Source organism: Urocitellus parryii, chromosome 1, assembly GCF_045843805.1.
Source record: "Urocitellus parryii isolate mUroPar1 chromosome 1, mUroPar1.hap1, whole genome shotgun sequence".
In the NCBI taxonomy this organism is placed as follows: Eukaryota; Metazoa; Chordata; class Mammalia; order Rodentia; family Sciuridae; genus Urocitellus; species Urocitellus parryii.
Window position 1 is genome coordinate 266,582,475 of NC_135531.1, and position 21,355 is coordinate 266,603,829.

At 53.1% G+C, this 21,355-nt stretch overlaps 1 protein-coding gene across 3 annotated transcripts; it reads left to right on the plus strand.

Annotated features, from left to right (window-relative positions):
* Positions 1-13,137, plus strand: Slc4a3 (solute carrier family 4 member 3). Of its 3 annotated transcripts, XM_026390341.2 has the most exons (23): positions 1-84; positions 213-356; positions 682-844; positions 1,426-1,703; positions 1,832-1,947; positions 2,358-2,557; positions 4,151-4,299; positions 4,454-4,634; positions 5,093-5,228; positions 5,475-5,658; positions 6,034-6,133; positions 6,489-6,673; positions 7,270-7,495; positions 7,687-7,905; positions 8,298-8,446; positions 8,581-8,775; positions 9,246-9,464; positions 9,777-9,866; positions 10,339-10,505; positions 11,110-11,363; positions 11,670-11,839; positions 12,024-12,197; positions 12,862-13,137. In XM_026390341.2, the coding sequence occupies exons 2-23, from the start codon at positions 306-308 to the stop codon at positions 12,937-12,939; spliced, it is 3,684 nt and encodes a 1,227-aa protein (XP_026246126.2). In that variant the 5' UTR covers positions 1-84; positions 213-305; the 3' UTR covers positions 12,940-13,137. The 3 variants fall into 3 exon arrangements, with proteins under 3 accessions (XP_026246126.2, XP_026246128.2, XP_026246129.1); XM_026390343.2 differs by lacking the exons at positions 1-84; positions 213-356 and having other exon boundaries at positions 755-990; XM_026390344.2 differs by lacking the exons at positions 1-84; positions 213-356; positions 682-844; ... (1 more) ...; positions 1,832-1,947; positions 2,358-2,557 and adding an exon at positions 3,303-3,689.
* Positions 13,138-21,355: the final 8,218 nt, after the last annotated feature.

Below are 21,355 nucleotides of genomic sequence, written 5' to 3' on the forward strand. Positions count from 1 at the left end.
CCCGGTGGCCGCGCCCTGGAGCGCGCTGGGAGGGACATGGGGCGCGGCCGCCCGCCCCGGCCCCGCAGGCTCCGGAGCCCTCAGGTACCGCGGGCGGGACGTGGCCGCCAGGAGGGGCGGGGGCCTGGAGGGACACTCCAGCCGGGTGAGGGGAGCCACCCCCGGGCGGGGGCCGTCAGCGCGAGCATCCTGACCCCGCCCTCCACCCCCAGGGCTCCCCACTAGGCCTCCGCAGCGCCCCCTTCTTCTCACCCGGGGTTCTGGTCCCTTGGTGAACCGGAGCCTCCCAAGCGGCCCGCCCAGCCATGGCCAACGGAGTGATCCCGCCGCCCGGGGGCGCCTCCCCCCTACCCCAGGTGACTGACGTTGGAGGGGAGGTGGGGGGAAGAGGGGCGGGAGGGACCCTGCGAGGCATGGTGGTTCTTCCGTAGGCCCTGGGACCCCCATATGTGCTTATCTCTCTGGGCTGGTGGAATGGAGAAAGAGGGGTCTTTGATATTTTTCAGATCCGTGGCCCCCTTCCCTCCCAAGGCCTGGTTGCCTGCAGGGGATTAGGGGGCTGAGGGCTGTTGAAGATGGAGCCTGCTGGTTGACCCCGCCTCCAACTAGGGCATGGAGTTGGGGTGGGTGTGGGGCATTCACAGCCCAGGGGTCCTTAGGAGATGCTGTCTGGGCCTGCAGGTCCGGGTGCCCTTGGAGGAGCCCCCTCTAAGTCCAGACGTGGAGGAGGATGATGATTTGGGCAAGACCTTGGCTGTGAGCAGGTTTGGGGATCTCATCAGCAAGCCCCCAGCCTGGGACTCTGAGAAGCCCAGCCGCAGCTACAGCGAGCGGGACTTTGAGTGTGGGTAGCTTGGGGACCCCTAGTGTGGCTGCCCTCACCACCATCACCTTCATCGCCACCATCACCGTGCTCACCTTCGGCTTGGTCACCTAGTGCCATCCTGTGCTGGACACTGTGCTGGACTCTGTGCTGGGCCACCATGCCATGTTAAGTCATTCTGCCTTTCTCACCCATCACCTATTCACCTGCCAGGGAAGCAGGGGCCCAGACCAGGGAAGATGTAGGGAGATGGGCCTGAGGCCTCACTCGGTGACCTTCATCTTCCCCTTTGGCCCTGCTCACCCTCCTCTCTGCCATGTGGTGACCCCTCTCAGCTCCTCTTATGCGTCCTTGCTGTATCACATCTTCCCCCACCCGAGGCTCTCTTTTGTGACCTTCCCTCTCCATCACTCCTGACCCCCACTCTGTCAGGCCTCATCAATGACAGGAGCATGGACACAGATGTTGGGGGGAGCCAGGCCCTGGAGGAAGGACTAGGGTGCCCTCCTTTGAGGCCTTGAGCTAGAATAAGGTGTGTGCCCCTTGGGCGGGGAGGCTCCCCTGCTGATGCGGGGGCCTCACCAGCTCTCCTGCACCCCTAGTTCACCGGCACACATCCCATCACACCCACCACCCGCTCTCAGCGCGCCTGCCTCCACCACACAAGCTGCGGCGACTGCCCCCCACCTCTGCCCGGCATACCAGGAAGAAGGGGAAGAAGGAAAAGACCTCTGCTCCTCCCTCTGAGGGGACTCCCCCCATCCAGGAGGAGGGGGGAGCTGGAGCAGATGAGGAAGAGGAGGAAGAGGAGGAAGAGGAAGGGGAATCTGAGGTAGAACCTGTGGAGCCCCCACCATCAGGGTCCCCACAGAAAGCCAAGGTAGGGACCTGCCACTTGAATGAGGGGTGGCTGTTCAGGGAGGGTGCACAAAGGATGGAGGAAGAAGGGTGGGGGCTAGTGCTTGCTGAGTGGTAAGTTGGGCCCAGGGCACATCTGTCTATCCACAGTTCTCCATTGGCAGCGATGAGGATGACAGTCCTGGCCTCTCAGGGAAGGCTGCTTGCACCAAGCCCCTGCCCTCGGTGGGACCACGCCCTGACCAGAGCCCCCAGCCTTTGCTCAGGTACTGGCCTCAGCCCCATTCAGCAGGCTCTAGCCCAGCCCAGAGTAGTTAGGCACAAGGCTCTTGATAGTCACCTCCTTCTAACCCTGAGGGGTGTCACCAGGTGTGACCCAGAGAGGAGGGAAGGTGGGGAGCATTATATGTCTCCAAAGTTTACAAGGGGGAGAGAATAAGAGAAGACAGGAAAGAGCAGAGCCAAGAGTTGAGTCCTCTAGGCCTGAGGTGTCAGAAAGAAGAGGACAGGATACAGGCTGGAGGAGGAGGGCCGACCTGATGGGTGAGGGAGGCCTGTGTCCGCTGCCCAGGTGTCTACTCCAGGTCCCCCAATTGGAGAATGTACTGGAACCCACTAGCCTGCTCATCTCCTTGGACTTGCCCTGTTAAGTCCAGGGTGCATGTTGTCTTCTCAGCTCCCCCAGTCCCCGGGCCCGGGCCTCCCGAGTCACTGCCGAGAAGAGCCGGCCCTGGAGCCCATCAGCCAGTTATGACCTGCGGGAGCGACTGTGTCCAGGCAGTGCCCTGGGTAACCCTGGTGGTCCGGAGCAGCAGGTGCCCACTGATGAGGCAGAGGCCCAGATGCTGGGCTCTGCAGACCTGGATGACATGAAAAGTGAGTGACACCCCATGGTAGTCCTTGCTGCCCACTCCCACAGGCTCCCAGCCTGCCAGGGACCTTGAAGAGGCTTGTGCTCTCCCCCACCCAGGGCTGAGTCCTCTCTGCAGTGTTCCTGTCTGCTGGAATGTGACCAATGACAGGGAGCTCACTACCTTACCAAGCCATCTCTCTGATTGCCAGAGCTGAGATTTCCATTTGTGACACCTTTGGTTCTGATTCTGTCCTCTGAGTCACCCCTGAAATAAGGCACCCTCTCTCCCTGTGGCATTTGAGGACATCATTATATTCCCTTCTCCCAAGGCCCTTCTTCTCAGAGAAAACTCTGAACCCCTTCTTCTTACCCCCTGCAGACCAGCTTTTTAAGCCTGAATCAGGCTGCCAGGCCCCTTCTCCTCCCTGAGCCAGGACCTCTGTCAGTCCTGTCCCACCACCCTTGGCTGGTCCTGGCTGTGATCTCTGTACATTCCTTCCATCTTATCAGCCCTGGCTTTGGTGCCACCTGTCATCACCCGTGGGGCTCTGTGCCCAGGCCAGGGGCATCACTGGCCCCGCCCTCCTGCTCTTCAGAACCACTGGATGTGTTTGCGGGGGCAGGGTAGGGTAGGGCTCTGAGCTCAGTACGTCATGGAAAGTTGCCAGGGCCTGAGGACAGGGACAGGAACAATCCGATGGCAGCAGCGGCAGTGGCAGCAGGATGGTGGGGGGGGGGTATGGGGAGGGCGTGTTTACAGACCCAGGGTGGGGGCTGGAATCATCAGGGAGAAGGCTTGGGGATGTGAGGAGTTGGGGTCAGGAGGCCTCGCTACCTACGGCTCTGCTTGGACAAAGACCACTGCTGCCCAGGCTCTCACTGTTGGGAGAACCCAGGATCTGGGAGGGAGCAGGGGCTGAGGCCTTGGCTGCGGGGGAATGACAAGCCTGCTGGAGGAGGTCATGGAGCCCAATGGGGCACTGAGCCCTGGGCCTAGGGACACTGAGAGCCACAGTTCTGGGAGGAATCCAGCCCCCAGCCCTCGAGACTTGCTGGCCTCAGAGGACTTGGAGATGTTTGTGCTGGACTTTGAGGACTATGGCCTGTGGGAGCCCACCAGGGGCCAGGAGAGCCCCATGGCAGGGGCACCAGCTGGTGAGTAACTGGATGGCCAGCTTGTCCCCAGCTGTTGGCCTGGGAAAAGGCAGGCAGAAACATATCCTGCTGGAGTGAGTATCCATGGGGCATGGGTGCTAGGAAGTGTTGGGGGCTTGGTGCCTAGGGACTGGTGTCAGTCATAGGGCCCCCTGGGGAGGAAGTGGCAGGGACCAGTAGGTCCAGCTGGGGATATGGACTGAGTTAGGGTCTGACTTTTTGTGTGACTTGGCCAGTGGTTCTCTTTGTGATTTGGGCTTAACCATCTTCCCCCTTCCTGTTAGTCTCCTTATCCATGAAATGGCCATATCAGATGATGTGGTCCTGGTAGTGTGTCCTCTTTGTGACTGTCACCCTCACCAGGTAGACTTGTTGGGCAGAGCAGAGGGTTGGAGTCTGTAGTGCGTGACTCTAAGGTCTGAGCTGGACGTGTGGGACCACCAAGCCCACTTTCTCTGCAGGTCACCGCCTGGAGGACAACCCTGGTGTGCGGCGGCACTTAGTGAAGAAGCCGTCCCGGACTCAGGGAGGGAGGGGCAGCCCAAGTGGCTTGGCCCCCATCTTACGCAGGAAGAAGAAGAAGAAGAAGCTGGACAGGAGGCCTCACGAGGTGCAGGGGCCTGAGGGCGTGGCCTGGGGCTTCCTCACCTGCTCTGCCTGGAGCCTTCTTTCTCTTCTTCCCTGCCCTTCCCTGGAATGACATTCCCATGCCACCCTGTCCCACCTGGCAGCCCCCAGGCTCTCACCCCTGTCTTCTACCTCAGGTATTTGTGGAGCTGAACGAACTGATGCTAGACCGAAGCCAAGAGCCCCACTGGCGGGAGACAGCCCGCTGGATCAAGTTTGAGGAGGACGTGGAGGAGGAGACGGAGCGCTGGGGGAAGCCCCACGTGGCTTCCCTCTCCTTCCGCAGTCTCCTAGAGCTCAGGAGGACCATTGCTCAGGGTAGGGATCCTTAGGCCTGCCCACCTCAAGACCACAGCCCATGCCAGACTGCCCAGTACCCTGGGCCTACTCCCGGGAGCTCAGGGCCAAGGCAATGAGATCTGGCCACCACTTTGGGGTCATGGAGTCCAATTGCCTCAGCCATTCATAATCTTGAGGGGCTGGACCTATTGGTACCTAATACTGTACCTGGTGCCCAGTGGATGTTCCCAAGGAAGGGGAAATTGAATGCTGCAAATTCATGGATGTCTTTCCTTCCTCGGTGAGGAGGGGCCTGCCTGCTTCTGTGCTCGGCTTTCACACCCCTTCACCAGCCAGCTCGTGGCCATAGGGGACCCATGTATCTGCCTGAATGCATCGGGTACTTACTCAGCACACACGCTTGCCCTGTGGGGCAAGGTAGCATGGGAGGTGGTCTCCTATCTGACAGGATGTGCCCCCTCCACCTGTATTCCTAGGAGCGGCCCTCCTGGACCTGGAGCAGACCACCCTGCCAGGCATTGCGCACCTGGTGGTGGAGACTATGATTGTGTCTGATCAGATCCGGCCAGAGGACAGAGCCAGCGTCCTGCGTACTCTGCTGCTAAAACACAGGTGCAGGCAGGGCACTTGGGAGTGGGTCTGGTTCAGCACAGGCTCTTTTGAATGACTCTCACCTCTGCTTGAATACCAGAAGTGATAGGGAGCTCATTCTCTTTCCATCTTTCTGTAGTTCCAACCGATAGAAAGTTCTTACACTGAGACAGAAGAAATGGAGGCCCTGATCTTCCCACTTCTTACCTCCTTGTGACCTCAGTCTGCCATGAGCCTCTTCTAACCCACCTTGTCCCCCTTCTCCAGCCATCCCAATGATGACAAGGACAGTGGCTTTTTCCCTCGAAACCCATCGAGCTCCAGCGTGAACTCAGTCCTGGGGAATCATCACCCAACCCCCAGTCATGGCCCCGACGGTGCGGTGCCTACCATGGCTGATGACCTGGGGGAGCCAGCCCCACTCTGGCCACATGATCCTGATGCTAAGGAGGTCAGTGGCCTTGCTCTGACTTGGGCTGGGGGACTGAGAGGATGTCCAGTTTGAGTTGAGGTTGTCGACAGCTTCATTGAGCAGGTTGGGAAGGTCCTGGTTTGGCACTGTGTTAGGCATGCTGGGGACCTGGAGGTGACATGCATGACGGTTTCCTGTGATGGAGACATGGGGTAAAATGGCATGATGTGGCAGATCCATGGGGTCCAGATCTTGGCCTGGTCCCTTCTGAATGTGTAGCCACAATACAAATGGTCCCTGTCTGGGCTGGGAGGGAGAACATGCGGCCCAGATCCAGGGCTGGAGTGAGGGATAGGAGGGCCTGCCACGGCCTCCGGTCTGGGTCCCAGCCCTATTCCAGTTCTGCGTCCTCAGAAGCCCCTGCACATGCCTGGGGGAGATGGTCACCGGGGGAAAAGCCTGAAGCTGCTGGAGAAGATCCCTGAAGATGCTGAGGCCACCGTTGTGCTCGTGGGTGAGCAGCGTTGGGTGCTGGGGGGCAGGGCCCTCCCTGTGGCCTGCTGGTCTTGAGCTCTGGCTGGAGGCTGTTATCTCCAGCCCTTTCTTCCCTCATTTCCCTCCTGTTTCCCATCTTGCTAGTCCATATGGCAACGTTGTGAGAATTAGAAAAAAGCACTCTTGTTTAATATTTGTAATTTCCATCTATTAGCAAGTTGTAATAAATATATAAGTGCTTGAGTTAATAGGGTCTTGTAGATTGGTGTTTTTTGTGCAGTGTGCAGTCTGTTCCACTGTGCCCCAGATCCCCCATGAGGGCCTGCACTGACTGCTCTCCTTTGCCCAGCACCTCTGCCTTCCTCTTCCCCCAGGCTGTGTGCCTTTCTTGGAGCAGCCAGCAGCAGCCTTTGTGCGGCTGAGTGAGGCTGTGCTCTTGGAGTCTGTGCTTGAGGTCCCTGTGCCTGTCCGCTTCCTCTTCGTGATGCTGGGGCCCAGCCACACCAGCACCGACTATCATGAACTGGGGCGCTCCATTGCCACCCTCATGTCTGACAAGGTGGGCTCTGCACCCCCAGGCTGGGATTGTTGGCCTATTTCCCTGGGCCCTGCTTGTTCTCTCACTGCCCATGGAGGCAGGGGTGCTGAGGTCCCTTGCAGGTAGAGGCCCTGCTTTGGACTCTGGTTAGCCAATGGTAGAAATTGGATCCCCGGGCTGGGGCTTGGTGGGAGAGGAAGCCCAGACCTTGAGGTGTCAGATGTAACAAAGACTTGAATGGGAGGGCTGGTTGTACTGGTCTTTCTGTGTTTCTCCTGGGCTTGGACAGGAAGGTCCTTTAGCCAGGGCGGTGTTCAGAATGTACCACCCCAGTCAGAATGGTTCAGGAGGCCCTGTTCTGCCCTGCGTTACTGCTTTAGTTGTTGTGTGTGGAAAAGTCTGGAGGCCCTGAGGAGGACAGAGGGCATCTGGGGAGTTCAGAGCAGCACTGCTCGCAGGCCTTCAGGGACGAGTGCCAATATTTTGATAGCCGATATTGCCGGACTGGCCCTGTGGCCGTGGCCGCTGTCCACCCTGCTCCTGGCTGTGTGATCCAACACCTCCTTCCTGGAGCCCTCCACCAAAGTCCTCCTCCCTCTTCCCTCCTGTCGCCCCAGCTGTTTCATGAGGCTGCCTACCAGGCAGACGACCGGCAGGACCTCCTGAGCGCCATCAGTGAGTTCCTGGATGGCAGCATTGTGATCCCACCGTCCGAGGTGGAGGGCCGTGACCTACTGCGCTCGGTGGCTGCCTTCCAGCGGGAGCTGCTGAGGAAGCGCCGGGAGCGCGAGCAGACCAAAGTGGAGACGACCACCCGGGGCGGCTATGTGACCCCTGGGAAAGGTCAGACCTGTGACACACCCTCCCCAGAGCCAGGGCCTGCACCAGACCTCCGCCCTGTCCTGACTCCCCCAGTCCTTCCTGCCTGCTTTGGTTTCCCAGCCCTGACCCCACATCCCAGGCTGTGCAGCCTGAGCCTGGGGCCTCTAAGCTGGAGGGCGAGGTCTGCGTTCCAGTAGCCTCTTGTTCCCCAGAGCTGTCTCTGGAGTTGGGAGGCTCTGAGGCAACCCCTGAAGATGACCCCCTACTGCGGACGGGCTCGGTGTTTGGGGGGCTTGTCCGGGACGTGAAGCGGCGCTACCCCCACTACCCCAGTGACCTGTGGGACGCCTTGCACTCCCAGTGTGTGGCTGCTGTGCTCTTCATCTACTTTGCGGCCCTCAGCCCTGCCATCACTTTTGGGGGCCTGCTAGGTAAAGTGGGGGAGTTGGGGCTCCTGTGGTCACTTTGGGGGGCTGGGGTCCCCTGCAGAGTTTCTGGGCTGTGGTGTCCTAGGGGTTACTTTAGGGAGCTGATAGAGGAACTAGAAAGATGTGACCACCTTTGGGAGCTGCTGGGTCAGCGAATCCTAGGGATCACTTTTGGGGGGCTATAAAGGGAGGTGGTAGGAGAGTTATAAAGGGTGATCACCTTTGGAGAGGTGGAAGGTGACTGGGAAGAATGAGGGTGGAGAGGGGGCCTTGTGTATCACTCTGGGGGCCACTCCTCTTTTGCTGGGGTCACCAGATTATGATAAGCTAGAAGAGGAAGGAGGCAGGTATAAAGAGCCAGGCTAGAGCCTGCCCACTGTCCACTGCCCACCCAGGAGAGAAGACCGAGGGCCTGATGGGAGTGTCAGAGCTGATCGTGTCCACAGCTGTGCTGGGTATCCTCTTCTCTCTGTTGGGTGCCCAGCCACTGCTGGTGGTTGGCTTCTCTGGGCCACTGCTTGTCTTTGAAGAAGCCTTCTTCAAGGTAAATCTCTGCTCTCCCCAGGGCGGCCTGCCCCCCACTGTGCCTCTTTCCCTCCTCTCTCCTTTGGAGTGCACCACCTTCTTATCCTGCTGAGGACAGATGTCCTGTGGGTGACTGCCACATCTCTGCCCTAGTTCTGCCGCGCCCAGGATCTGGAGTACCTCACTGGCCGGGTGTGGGTTGGCCTCTGGCTGGTGGTCTTCGTTCTTGCCCTGGTGGCCGCTGAGGGCAGCTTCCTGGTCCGCTATATCTCGCCTTTCACCCAGGAGATCTTTGCGTTCCTCATCTCGTTCATTTTCATCTATGAGACCTTCCACAAGCTCTACAAGGTGGGGGTCAGGATGGGGTGGGTGGAGTAAGCCTGGCAGAACCCCAGGGAGTGGCGGGGGGCAGGTTTGGAGTTTGGGGGCAGGGGAACAAAGAAAGGGGCTCTGTTGGGTGTTGGCGTGGGAGGATCAGGGACACCCTAGGTCTGAGCTTAAGGGGAAGAGGTGAGACCCTGAGGATGCCAGTTGTACCCTGAGAAACTGGAGGCTTAGTGATGTGCATTTACCTGCACAGGTGTGTGATGGAGTTGGGATACTGGCAGCACTACGAGGCTGCGTGTCCTTGGGTCACCTTTTGTAGAAGTGTGTGTGTGTGTGTGTGTGTGTGTGTGAGATGCTGGAAGTCTATGGGTTATTGCTGTCTGCTCAGGTATGTGAGGGGGCACCCCCTCTTTCACAGGTGTACTGAAGGTGATGACATTGGGTTCACCTGCCCAAGTGAGTGGTAAGGTGTCCTTGTTGTGCACACACAGGTATTCACAGAGCACCCGCTGCTGCCATTCTACCCTCCTGAGGAGACCCTGGAGGCTGGCCTGGAGCCAAATGGCAGTGCACTGCCCCCCACTGAGGGACCACCTGGCCCCAGGAACCAGCCCAACACGGCTCTGCTGTCCCTCATCCTCATGCTTGGGACCTTCCTCATTGCCTTCTTCCTACGCAAGTTCAGGAACAGCCGCTTCCTGGGTGGCAAGGTGCATGGCGGCTAGGTGTAGTGCCCTCCCCAAGGGTTCCTCAATGCCACGCTGTATTCTATTTCCCAGCCAACCTATGGACTCACACCAAGTCTGGGCAGCCCTGGCACCCCATTAGGAGCCTCATCAAGAATTTTTTCACTGTTCCCCCAGAGAAGTTTCATAAAGATGATAATGCTCTCCTGGGTGCAGTTGGCACCCATGGGAGGGGATCAGAGAGACGATAGGGGAACTTCTGGCTTCTGGAAGGGGATGGGAGGGGTGGGGGGAAGCCAGAGTCTGCAGACGCTCACTCCACCTCTGCTCCTGCAGGCTCGCCGCCTTATTGGGGATTTTGGCATCCCCATCTCCATCCTGGTGATGGTCCTGGTAGACTACTCCATTACAGACACCTACACACAGGTGGGTGAGCCCTGTCCCTGCTGCATCTGGTTCTCACCCAGGGCCAGGACCATGACTCATTTCCACTGTCCCTGGGTCAAAAGCAGGACTGGTCTCCTAGTAGAACAGTGACCTGTTGTGGCCATGTTGGGAGGGTGGGGCTGGGGTTCCAGGAGCAGGTTCAGGTTCCAGGTTCCAGGTCCAGCCAAGAGAGGAATCCTGAGGAGCAGGTGTGGGCTGGGGCAGGATGACAGGTCTCCCTGTGGCAGGTCTGCTGACTGCTCTTGTGCTCTAGAAGAAGGTATTTCATTTCCCTTCCCGCTACTGGATCCCTGGAAGGACCGAGACTTTGGAGAATATAAAGTGAATTTCCCCATTCCCCAAAGTTCTGGTATTGGGGACACAGAGCTTGGCGGAAACAGCTACTCTGTGGGCTTCCTGTATGGGGAGGCTGGCTGTGTCTCTAAGCCCAGTCTTCTTTCCTGTTTTGCAGAAGCTCACCGTGCCCACAGGGCTCTCGGTGACCTCCCCACATAAGCGCACATGGTTCATCCCACCCCTGGGCAGTGCCCGCCCTTTCCCACCCTGGATGATGGTGGCAGCTGCTGTCCCTGCCCTCCTGGTCCTCATCCTGATATTCATGGAGACACAGATCACAGCGTGAGAGGACTTGGGGCACTGGGAACGGGGGAGAAAGGGAGAGCCAGGGCCAGGCTCCTTGGATTGGTGTCAAGGTTAAAGTGGGGCATCTTGTCGGTCTGGAGGCAGCAGGAGATATGGCAGGCCTTGAGAAGGAGCATGTCGGAGCTGGCAGGGGTGTGGAAGAGGGGGGTTTGTGGGGATGTGGGGTAGGGGTGGGGCATGGGGGTCTGGACATGGTTCTCCTGGGTGGTTTGATGTGATACATGTCTTTCGCCACCATGGTTTGCATGGAGGCACTTGACAGTCCTCAGAGTGCTCTGGTAGGATGTTCTGTCACCCGGGGATGCTCACATGTATCTCATTTGGGATAAACCAAAATAATGTGGTGAGATCTGGCATCTGGCTTTTGTGGTGTTTTAAATATTCACAGTATGAGAATTTGGCTCAAATTTGCTGCAATGTGAGAACTTCTATTTGGGAACTTGAAAGAGGAAGCTGGCAGGTCCCTGGGAGAAATGTGTCTGCACATCCCTCCCTCACATTCCTGTCCTTGTGTGTGTGTGCTGGGCTGTGCCTGTTGCAGGTCCCCTGGCCAGCCATCCCTGTTCCCCTCCCCCTGCAGGCTCATCGTCAGTCAGAAGGCCAGGAGGCTGCTCAAGGGTTCTGGCTTTCACCTTGACCTGCTGCTGATTGGCTCTCTGGGTGGTCTCTGTGGGCTCTTTGGGTTGCCCTGGCTTACAGCTGCCACCGTCCGCTCTGTCACCCATGTCAATGCGCTGACAGTGATGCGCACTGCCATCGCACCTGGTGACAAGCCCCAGATTCAGGAGGTGCGGGAGCAGCGCGTCACCGGGGTGCTCATCGCCAGCCTCGTGGGTGAGAGCCCAGCCTTCCCTGCAGACCTGCCTTGGGCCCATGGCCTACAGTCCTCTCTGTCCCAGGCCTGACCAGGTCGCCTCTGAATCTGCAAATATGTCACATCTGGCTGTTCCTCTGACTCCCACCTATCTCTCACCTGGTCAGCCCTTTCTTGAGCCCCTTCCTAGTTCTTTGTCCTGTTCCATCTTCTGTTCATGTGGCCCAGCTGACCTGTCAGGGGGTCCATGTCCCATTGTTCCCAGGCCTATCTGTCTTCATGGAGGCTGTCTGAGGGGTCAGGCAGGCCTGTGTCACCTCTTCCAGGCCTGTCCATTGTCATGGGAGCTGTGCTGCGGCGGATCCCACTGGCTGTGCTCTTTGGGATTTTCCTGTACATGGGTGTCACATCTCTGTCTGGTATCCAGTTGTCCCAGCGTCTGTTGCTCATCTTCATGCCGGCAAAACACCATCCAGAGCAGCCCTATGTGACCAAGGTCAGGCCAAGAAGCATGGAGGTGGGGAGAAGGGGTGATGGGGCAAGGATCTGGAGAGATCCCTGGGCCAGAAATGGACAGGGTGAGTATGAAGGATCACTTGGGTCTTGGAGCAAGGTTCCTAGGTGTGGGTGGGAGCTGACTGGGGCTGCTGGGTGGTGAGGCCCGATGCCTGTTCCTCCAGGTGAAGACATGGCGGATGCACCTGTTTACCTGCATCCAGTTGGGCTGTATTGCCCTGCTCTGGGTGGTCAAGTCCACAGCGGCCTCTCTTGCCTTTCCCTTCCTGCTGCTGCTCACGGTGCCTCTGAGGCGTTGCCTTTTGCCCCGGCTCTTCCAGGACAGGGAGCTGCAGGCGGTAAGGAATGGTGGTTTGGGGTAGCAGGCTTAGTGTGAATGGGCATTGGAATCAGATACTTGGGTTCCAGTCTCTCCTGAGCCACCTGCCAGTTTGTATGACCTTAGCCAAGTTAGCTTCTGAAATCTCATTTTCATCTGTATAATGGGGCTGATAACAGATTCTACCTTACATGACTGTTGGAAGGATTAAATACTAATCCAGATAAAGCACTTGGCATGATGGTTTGGTGCAAGAGTAAACACAGGGCTGCTGTGGGCGGCCTGTGCCCTGAACAAAAGCACACAGCTGAGGGATGTACAAGTGGGGGTGGCATGGTGCTGAGGTCCATCCTGATCCCTGTTTTGTTGGCTAGAAGAAGGGACATCTCTTTGAAATTCATCCATACTTAAACATTGCATGTAGAGGTGCTGCAGGAACTAGAAGTGGCCCTAGGAAAGAATTTCACATGTAGTATTTGCCATCATGATTATTATTATTACTAGGAGGTACTTAGTAATCTGGGGAGTGACCCAAAGATTTTGGTCAAGGGAAATGCTTCAACTTGGGGTCATGATCCCTTCAGAGAGTGAAGCTGGGGAAGGTCTGGGAGCAAGGAGGGCTTGTGGGTGAAGGAGGGTATGGGGAGTTGTTTCCCTGACCAACCCTGTGTTCCTTTCTGCAGTTGGACTCAGAAGATGCCGAACCAAACTTTGATGAGGATGGCCAGGATGAGTACAACGAGCTGCACATGCCCGTGTGACCCTTTGGGATGGTGCCCCTCACAGACCCTACCTTAGTGATCAACACCAGGGCCCCCGGCAGAGCTCAGCACCAGGGCCAGGGATATGCCTGGAGCTGTGACTGATGCCAGGCCAGAGTGGCCCTCTGACTTCAGCCCAGGACCTTGCACAGACCAGACCGGCACAGGCTTTCAGCTCATTATAACCACACTCCTTGTCTTGTGTCTGCCTCACTTTCTTGGTGCCATCTCTGGTTTCTCAGTCATATTATCCATCCGGAAGAATCAGAAGAATTCTGTTATCTGGGTCATCAAAACCTGGGAGAGGTTTAAGGCAAGGACAGACTCCTTGAGGTGAAAGGGGAGAATCAAGACCACAGAAGGTCAGAGCTGGGCCTTATCATCCCTGCCTCAGGCCCCCTCAAGTACAGCTGAGGAGCAGGAGGCTCAAGGTCTGCTCAAGGTCACATGCCCTGCATAGAAAGGGGGAGGAGTGGAGGGAAGAGGGAGGTGGTTGCTTTACTTTAGCCTCTAGGAAAATTAGAGCATCTCCAATGGCTGTGAGTCTACAAAGAAGAATGGAAATGTTTATCTTCTTTTCCTGCTCCCTGGCATTCTTTGGGGACAGACAGCCGCCCAATCTCCTAGACGCCAGAGTGGTGCTGAATTGGGGATCCCTTGGACCATTTTAGTCTCCAGGCTTAAAAGAGAGGCAGTTCTAGGATTCCTGAAGCCACTCCTTGTGCAACAGCCTCTGTTTTGCCAGAAATAACCTGAGAGGCCTTGAGGAGGGTGGAAACAGGAGCCTATTGCGTCACAGTTGCTAGGCAACTAGCAGCCTGAAGGAGTCGGTCTTCCCATGTTGCCCTCTGGTGGTCACTCTCGCGGATTGTAGGCTCTGTCCCGGCTGAACGGAGTAGCGCTGCCACCTGGTGGATCCGCTGCGATCCAATCTCATTCAAGTGTTCTGTTCCTCTTGGGGAGGCATGCAGCTCTGAGCATTTGGGACCGGGAACCCCTTCGGCCTCAGCCGTTCCCTCCGGAGCCTGGCCTGCTTCCTCTTTATCCTCGCCCCATTTTCCTCCCAGGGCCTCTGAATAGCTAGTGTCCTGAAGCTGGTCAGAAGAAGCAGGACAGAATGCTCCGAGGCTGTTTGTTGTGTTTCTAAGCACCCGCTGAGCCTTCCAGCTGTCCTGGATTATGATCTGGGTTTCAGCATTTCATTCTAGCCCCACTCCCTTGGTCTCTGGCGCCTCAGTGCTCTAACTTCATCTGGCTATTGCTGGACTTCCTGGCTCATGTGAGAACAAGATCCCTTTTCCCTTAGATTGGCCAAGGATAGGTGGAATTTCAAAAAAAACTTTGCCTAGGAACTAAGTGAAGGTCAAATGAAAAACCTGCAACATAGACATGTGCAGAGCAAATTAGAGACATGAGATGAGAGGGCCCATGAGATGACAGGGCCCATGAGATGACAAGGCCCAGAGATGTGGGAACCCCACTTCCTGCCCCCAGCCTGGATCTCCTTTCTGGGCCTTGATGCTGGTGGGCTCTCCTGTTGGGTCTGGAAGATCCTAGGTCCCTCATGAAGGAACCTACTCCTTTTGCTGCATCCCAGAGATGAGATGGTAATCTGAGCCAGGAAGGCTATACTCTTCATTGGGCACAGATTGTGTCACTCATCTGTGCTTGGCCAATAGCTAAGAAGTGTGGGTGTTCTGCAATTGCAAAACAAAAAACTAGGGGAGGGGGCTTTTCAAATTGGATTTAGTCTTGGCTGGTGGGTCAGGGAAATGACTAATAAAACTAGATCCTGAGGTATTAGAACAAAAATCTTTAGTGATTGAGCCAGATGTAACCTCATGTCATCCAATATGGAAAGAACGAGTACAGCCTAAGAAACTATAGTTTAAAGACTGCCCCACCCCCACCCCTTGTCACCACCCCTCACAGGGAGGTCCAGGAGGCCAAGTCAGCAAACTAGTTGAGCTGAGCCTGGTCAGAGGAGGGGGGGGATTCTTCTCCACCCACAGCGCATGCCTGAGGAGGGTTTGAGAAGACAAGGGACTGCAGCAACTAGAAGTATACTGGGACTGGGACCTCCGGGGAGAGGTGCAGAAAGTGGCAGTGATGGCCAGGTCAAGTGTAAGAGACAAGAGATGACAAGACATATGGCAAACTCAGAGAAGGGCAGCTGGGCCTGGCCTGAGCCTGGATGATCACAGAGCATATAATTTGGGGATATTTGGAGTTTGTCCTGAAGCCTTGGTGGCCCCTGTATTCACTTTCTCTTCACAGGGCCTCTTGCCTCTTACCTTTTGGAGGGGCCCAGGCCCCCTCAACTGAGGCCTTTTTCAAGGCATGGAGGGGAGTCAACAGCATCTGTATGGGGGGATGTAATAAAGGTGACTAAAAAGGGGTTATAGGCCATGGTATTTTTGAACAACTTCCACTACCAACTGCTTTGTACTAGAAGTGGCTTGGGGGACTGAGCATATACACTGAGCATATACACAGTGGCAGAGGACTCTCCAATAAAGCTGCGGAGCCCTTTACCATTTTATCCCTCCCTGGAAGCTCTCCCAGTTGTGGCTATATCTTGGGCAGTTGCCCAAAGTTTCATTACCCTTGGACAAGTTCAAGTCCATTTCAGGTCCAGAGGAGTGTTACCTCATTTTTTTTTTTTTTTTTTTTTTTTACCTTGAGCAAAGAGGTTGGCTGTCATTTCCTTGTTCCGTGCTGAGGATTCAGCTCACTCAAGACATCTGATGCCCTCGTGACAGCTTTTGGCAGTCAGCACCCACAGACCATCTGCTTGGATTGTCCTGGGCCCCTCCTTTAGGGCACAGAAGCTGGCAATAATGTGTCCCATTTGGCAGGCGGTGTGACATCTCTTCTTGTATCGTGTCAGGTGACTCAAATAATGATCATGCCTGTTGACACTTGGAGCTCCCAAAGGGAATTCTAACTAAGCATAAAAGAAAGACGAAACAAAACTCAAGGGCACTTGGCCAAAGGCTGGCGGCACAGCCTGTGAAGGAGCCACTGCTGAAAACAACAGTAAAACAGGTTCTGGAAAGCACCGAACAGTGGGTTGAATCCATTGTGGTAAATTAGGAAGTGCAAAGTGAATAATTTGGTTTTCAAATAAATCAGTTACATGATCCTCTGAGAGAATTTGATGGGTTGTGTAACTCACCATTTGTGCCAAGACCACACTCCATTATTTGTAGGATTTATGTTTTGTAAGGAAGATTTAATGTTTGAGACCGCTGCTGGGATTGTTTTTAAATTGAACAATGCTTTATCAAGCGCTAACTGAGCAGACAGCCATTGAGGTGTTCTGTGGGTGATGGATTGAGGTGGTGTGGAGGAATGGCATAGAGCTCCTCAATGTCCATTGTCCCCTGGATAGGGCTCAGGATTATGAGAGATGAGGACAGGAGGTGGGGCACAGCTGGAGCTGGGGCATGGCCAGGTGCAGCAGAGCTCAGAGCTAGTGGAAATACAGCAAGGGGAATGAAGGGGCAAAGCCAGATGTCCTCATAAAGGTAGCATGTCCCCATGCTACCTTTCTAATTGGACTCCCATTGCTTGTACTTATCTGTCTCCCTCTAGGTGGTAAGATGGGCAGAGACTCAGCCTGAGCTATGTTTGTACCCCTGGTGCCACCCATAGTGCCTGACCACAGTGCATGGAGGGCATGGGGTGAGCAGGTATAAGGGCCCAAAGGACCAAGAAACTGTAGACTCGGCCCTATTTAGGATCCAGTAAAGGCCAATGGTGACACCAATAGAACTTTGAAAGCATCCTGAAAATGTTTTGGTTTACAGATTTGTTCATTTCAATGATAGCTGTCATGTTCTCTGTGCCTATGAGTATCAATGCCATCAGAATCTAAAGCCAGATGAAGGGAGAGATGTTGGTGATTCTCCATCCTGCATGTCAGGTTGATGAGTTGTAGGAACTGCAGGATTAAGAGGGTGTGGATGTGAGCTAGCCAGGCCTGAGAACTGACCTTGGGGCTTGAGCCAACGGGAAGGCCCCATGGTCTACCTTACCTTCCTACTTCAGCCTCTGTTCTTAGGGGCCCAGCCCTACCTTTTCCTCTCTGGCAAAGTTTACTAGTATAGCCTAGGGTCCCTCTGCATCTCAGTCTCCCGAGAACTTGATAAAATTGCCAACCCTGGACTCCATCCTGGGGTGCTTTCTTAGTTTCTCAATGGTCTCTGATAGTTCTGATGAGCCTGTCCTGGGGAATCTTTGGAGCATACTTTTAAGGACCACTCAGGGTCCTTTACACTTTCCAAACTATTCTCACAATGGTTATGGTTTCATTGTTGATTTAACAGGAATTAAATCAACACTGTGGAATCCTTCTGTGCTTGGTCAGGAGAATTTCCAGCAGGAGTGAGTTGTGAGGGACAGTGTTCCAGGGCTTTCTTTCCACAGTCTTCATGTCACATCTCTGTGGTTAGAGGCCTCGCCCTACAGTGGCACAGGGAGGATGCTCACCCCTTTGTCCTCCTGGGTGAGCATCTTGCTCTCCAGGTGCCCCAGGGAGGCCCCACAGCTTTTCAAGGGTTGGATAAGGGGTACTAATTGGGTGGGAATTCAGGAAGGATATACTCTCAGAAAATGGTGTCTCCTCCAGGTACAACCAACCTGGACTGTAAGGCCGGAGCAACAGGCCAGGACATTAGGTGTTTAGCACAGGCAGAATTTTCTAATATATGTGGCCCACACAAGAAGACAAATGTTTTTTTAACAAGCAAGTCATGTCAACAAATATAGACCAAATCCGTAAAGCAACTCGAAAAGCTGAGAAACGGGACATTTTTCTGAGGTCAGGGAAGTCCCACTGCAGTCCTTCCCCAAGTGCAGAAGGGAACCAGTGTTGGTGTTTGAGATGGTTTTGGATAGTGCTTGGATAATTTAATTATACACAGTTATACATTTTCATGCATAGTGATAAAAATACAATGAACACATTAGCCTTGTGATTTTGCAGATAGCATAGTGTAGGATAAGGCTGAAGTAAATATGGAGTTGCAATAAAGTGAGTTGATTTAGAGAAAAAATACAAAGTTTTTAAATTTACATTTAGTAGATGTGACACAGGGTGATAATGGGAGAGGATTAGAGCTTCAGAAATTATTGCTTTAAGCTGGATGTCCTTAACTCTGGCTATCACCAAAATCAATAGGTATGTACTAAAAAATATGAGTACCTGTATGTTACCCTACAGGTTCACATTGGTATTTTTTAAAAATGAGCCCCTCCCCCACCAAGCTCCAGCAATCTAATTTGAAGTCAGGGTTGAGAACCACTATCCTAAACCAATATGTTCTTTTCCATGGATGATTTCCACCCCCATTCCCATTATAGTTGAAAGTTATTTTTTATTATTGCTTCTTCTTAGTATGGAAATACAAATACACAGTTTGCATATTTATTTTAGAAAGCTCCAGGGCAGGAATCATGCCTATTTCTATTCTGTTTACCAAGCAACAGAAAGAGCCGAACATTGCAAATTCCAGTGTTGAGCTGGTTGGGGCTGTGGTCTGGGAGCACCCGGCTCAGGGTGTTGATTTTGCTGTTATTGAAGATATAGTTAAGGGTGGCCAGAACACAGGGACTGGGAGGAGGGAGCCCTGAGGTCCAGCCTTGGCTCAGGTAATAGCTGGTCACTTTGGTTATATCATCTCATCTTTTTAGGGGATGAAGAATTTGGTACCAGTCCCTCCTGCATGGACCTTGTTCTTCCAACAGACCTTGACCACTATCCAGCTTGCCGAGGAGAGGTGGGAAGCAGGGGCTATAGTGCTGCTCGAACACCAAATAACCTCCCTGTCAAGTGAGGAGGCTAGGGACTTTTTTCTTTATAGTCTATCAGGTGGAACAGAGCACAGATCCTGGGGCAGAGGCACTTTTGCAAATCCAAGGAGATCAGGATCTCAAGGACCTTAGAGGATGAGGTAGTGTGATGGGGTGGGGCTGAGCCATGACCTTGGAGAATGACATCCGTATGTCAGACAAAGCTATGAGGGATAATCAGAATTTAATTAGGTAAAGTTTTAATATCCCTAAGAGTTGTATGATCCTATGTGATAAGAAACATATGTAAAGAATGAAGAATTCTTTGGAGGAAAATGAATACATATATAGTTTTATACCTTAAGGGTCAAATAAATGTAAATCAGCTATAGAACCTGGATAGGGGTTGTGGACCCCGCTCTGGTTTGAATATTAGTTGTCACTAATTTGAGGAACTGAGCTATTCAGTCACTCCTATCCTTAAGTTATGAAGTTAGAGACTGGAAACAGTGCTCAGTAGTTCTCACAGTGTTTCCTTCTAGGAACTAATCAATATCTCACCCAGAGCCTCCACTGATCAGCAACCTCAATTAGCCGGGAAGGTAGTCATCTCCCCTGTGGGTAGACATCTTAGTAGCTTCGAGAATATTTACAAATTATGCATACAAATGTTTAAGGGAATCAAAACTATAGATTTAATATTTTTGAGTTAAAGAATTTGTGCAAATAGTTTATATATGCACAATTTTAAAGAGAATTTGGCCATTAGAATAATACATCACCCTGAATAGTCTACTTTAATGTTCATACTTGAATAATTGATTGATATTTATGAGTTTGAAATTGAAATCTTTTAAGTTTACATCTAGTTTGGATGTTTAAGAGAATTCAAGTTTCACTGCTATTTTTTGTATGCTTAATTTATTAAATTTGTGAGAATCACTTCTGTGCTTGGGGAGATTTGTCAGTCAGATGAAGCACTTAGAAAGGAATTGAATATATTAAATTTGTAAATGCCATTTAAAATGTTAAAGAGGTTTAATTAACTAAGTGTATAAATGGGACTAAGCATTAATCAAAAGCCTTCTCAAAGTGACTGTTAATATTTGCTAGGCTTATAAATAGGATAATAAGATTGCTAAGCTGCTTTTACAAACTCAAGGAAGAAATATACCTTTCTGAATCTGTAAATTTAATAAATCAAATACTAATTTTAAAACCCAAGTAGGTTGAATTTTTTTTTCTTGGTACTAGGGATCAAACTTAGGGGCACTTAACCACTAAGCCATATCTGCAGTCCTTTTTTTTGTATTTTACTTATAGACAGGGTCTCACTGAGTTGCTTAGTGCCTCATTGCTAAGGCTAGTTTTGAACTCACGATCCTCCTGCCTCAGCTACCCTCCACCCCAACCCAGCCTCTGGGATTACAGGCATGTGCTGTGGAGCTTGGCCTAAGTTGGTGAATTTTGAAACTAAAGCTACCCTAAGGACATAAACTTTCCTCTAACCAGTAAGTCTTCATCAGTGCAGGAAGGGAGTGGAGAGGGAGGGAACAGAGAAAGAAAATTAAGATTTTGGGTTAATGGAACTGTCTTGTTCAGAAGGTCAGGCTAGTTAGTATGTCCCATCCAGTGCCAAAACAGTTCATCTTCACTTATGCGGGTACTCATTGTGGGGGGTCAGACCACTGAGGAAGGTTTGCAACTAAGAAAGCAGGTTGTGCCCGTTCTATCTGTTTCGTGGACATATCCTATAGTGCAGATGATAAGTGCATCTTCTCCCAATTCCTCAGTCAGTGACATTACACTGTTAGCCAGAAACTGGCCTTGATGGGAATATTTACATCAGAGAAATGAGGAGATACCGCAAATTAGGTACCCCACCCTTCGTAACAGGTTATTAAACTTTTACCTGTGCACCACTGCTCACAAGGTAGGAAATTTCCCATAATGTGAAGAAGTAGGTGTGGCTACTAAATGACTCTCCCTTCCCTAAGTTAACAAATGTCCATCAAAAATTGGAAAATGTCTCTGATTCGTTATAAGAGAAAAAGGAATCTGGGCTTCTCCTAAGGCCATTTTCTTTCTACCTTCATTTCTATAAGGCAGTTACAGGTTTTGGTTGGGGTAGGTGCTGGGGGGAATGGGATCCTGGCTGTTTATAATCTCAGTTTTTGAATATTCAGCAGAGTAATGGGAGGATGGAGGAAACTACAGAAAAAGGGAGCTTTATGAATGCTCAGATCTGGTTGTACTTCCTGTAAGCAATGTCCTTCCTATTCTCTTGCTGTCAGTATCTGATCCTTTGGTTAACACCACATCTAGAGGCCATGGGACCAGCTATTGGCTTTGTTCTCCCATAATTTTCCTTTTCCCCACTTCTCCACTTGGCCATGGATGGATGGGAGTGGGAAGAGGTGGGTCTGTGGAGGGGCTCTGATCAATCCTCTTATTCTATACTGCAGCTATGGTGATGGTCCAAAGGGTGATGTGTATAGAAAAGGGGGTCCATGAACACGGGGTATAAGGAGTCCTCTTCATACCTGAGGGCTGCCCAATTGGCATTGGCAGCACCTGTGGTCCCTGATGCATGGAGAGGGTCTCTCTGCAGCCACTGGGC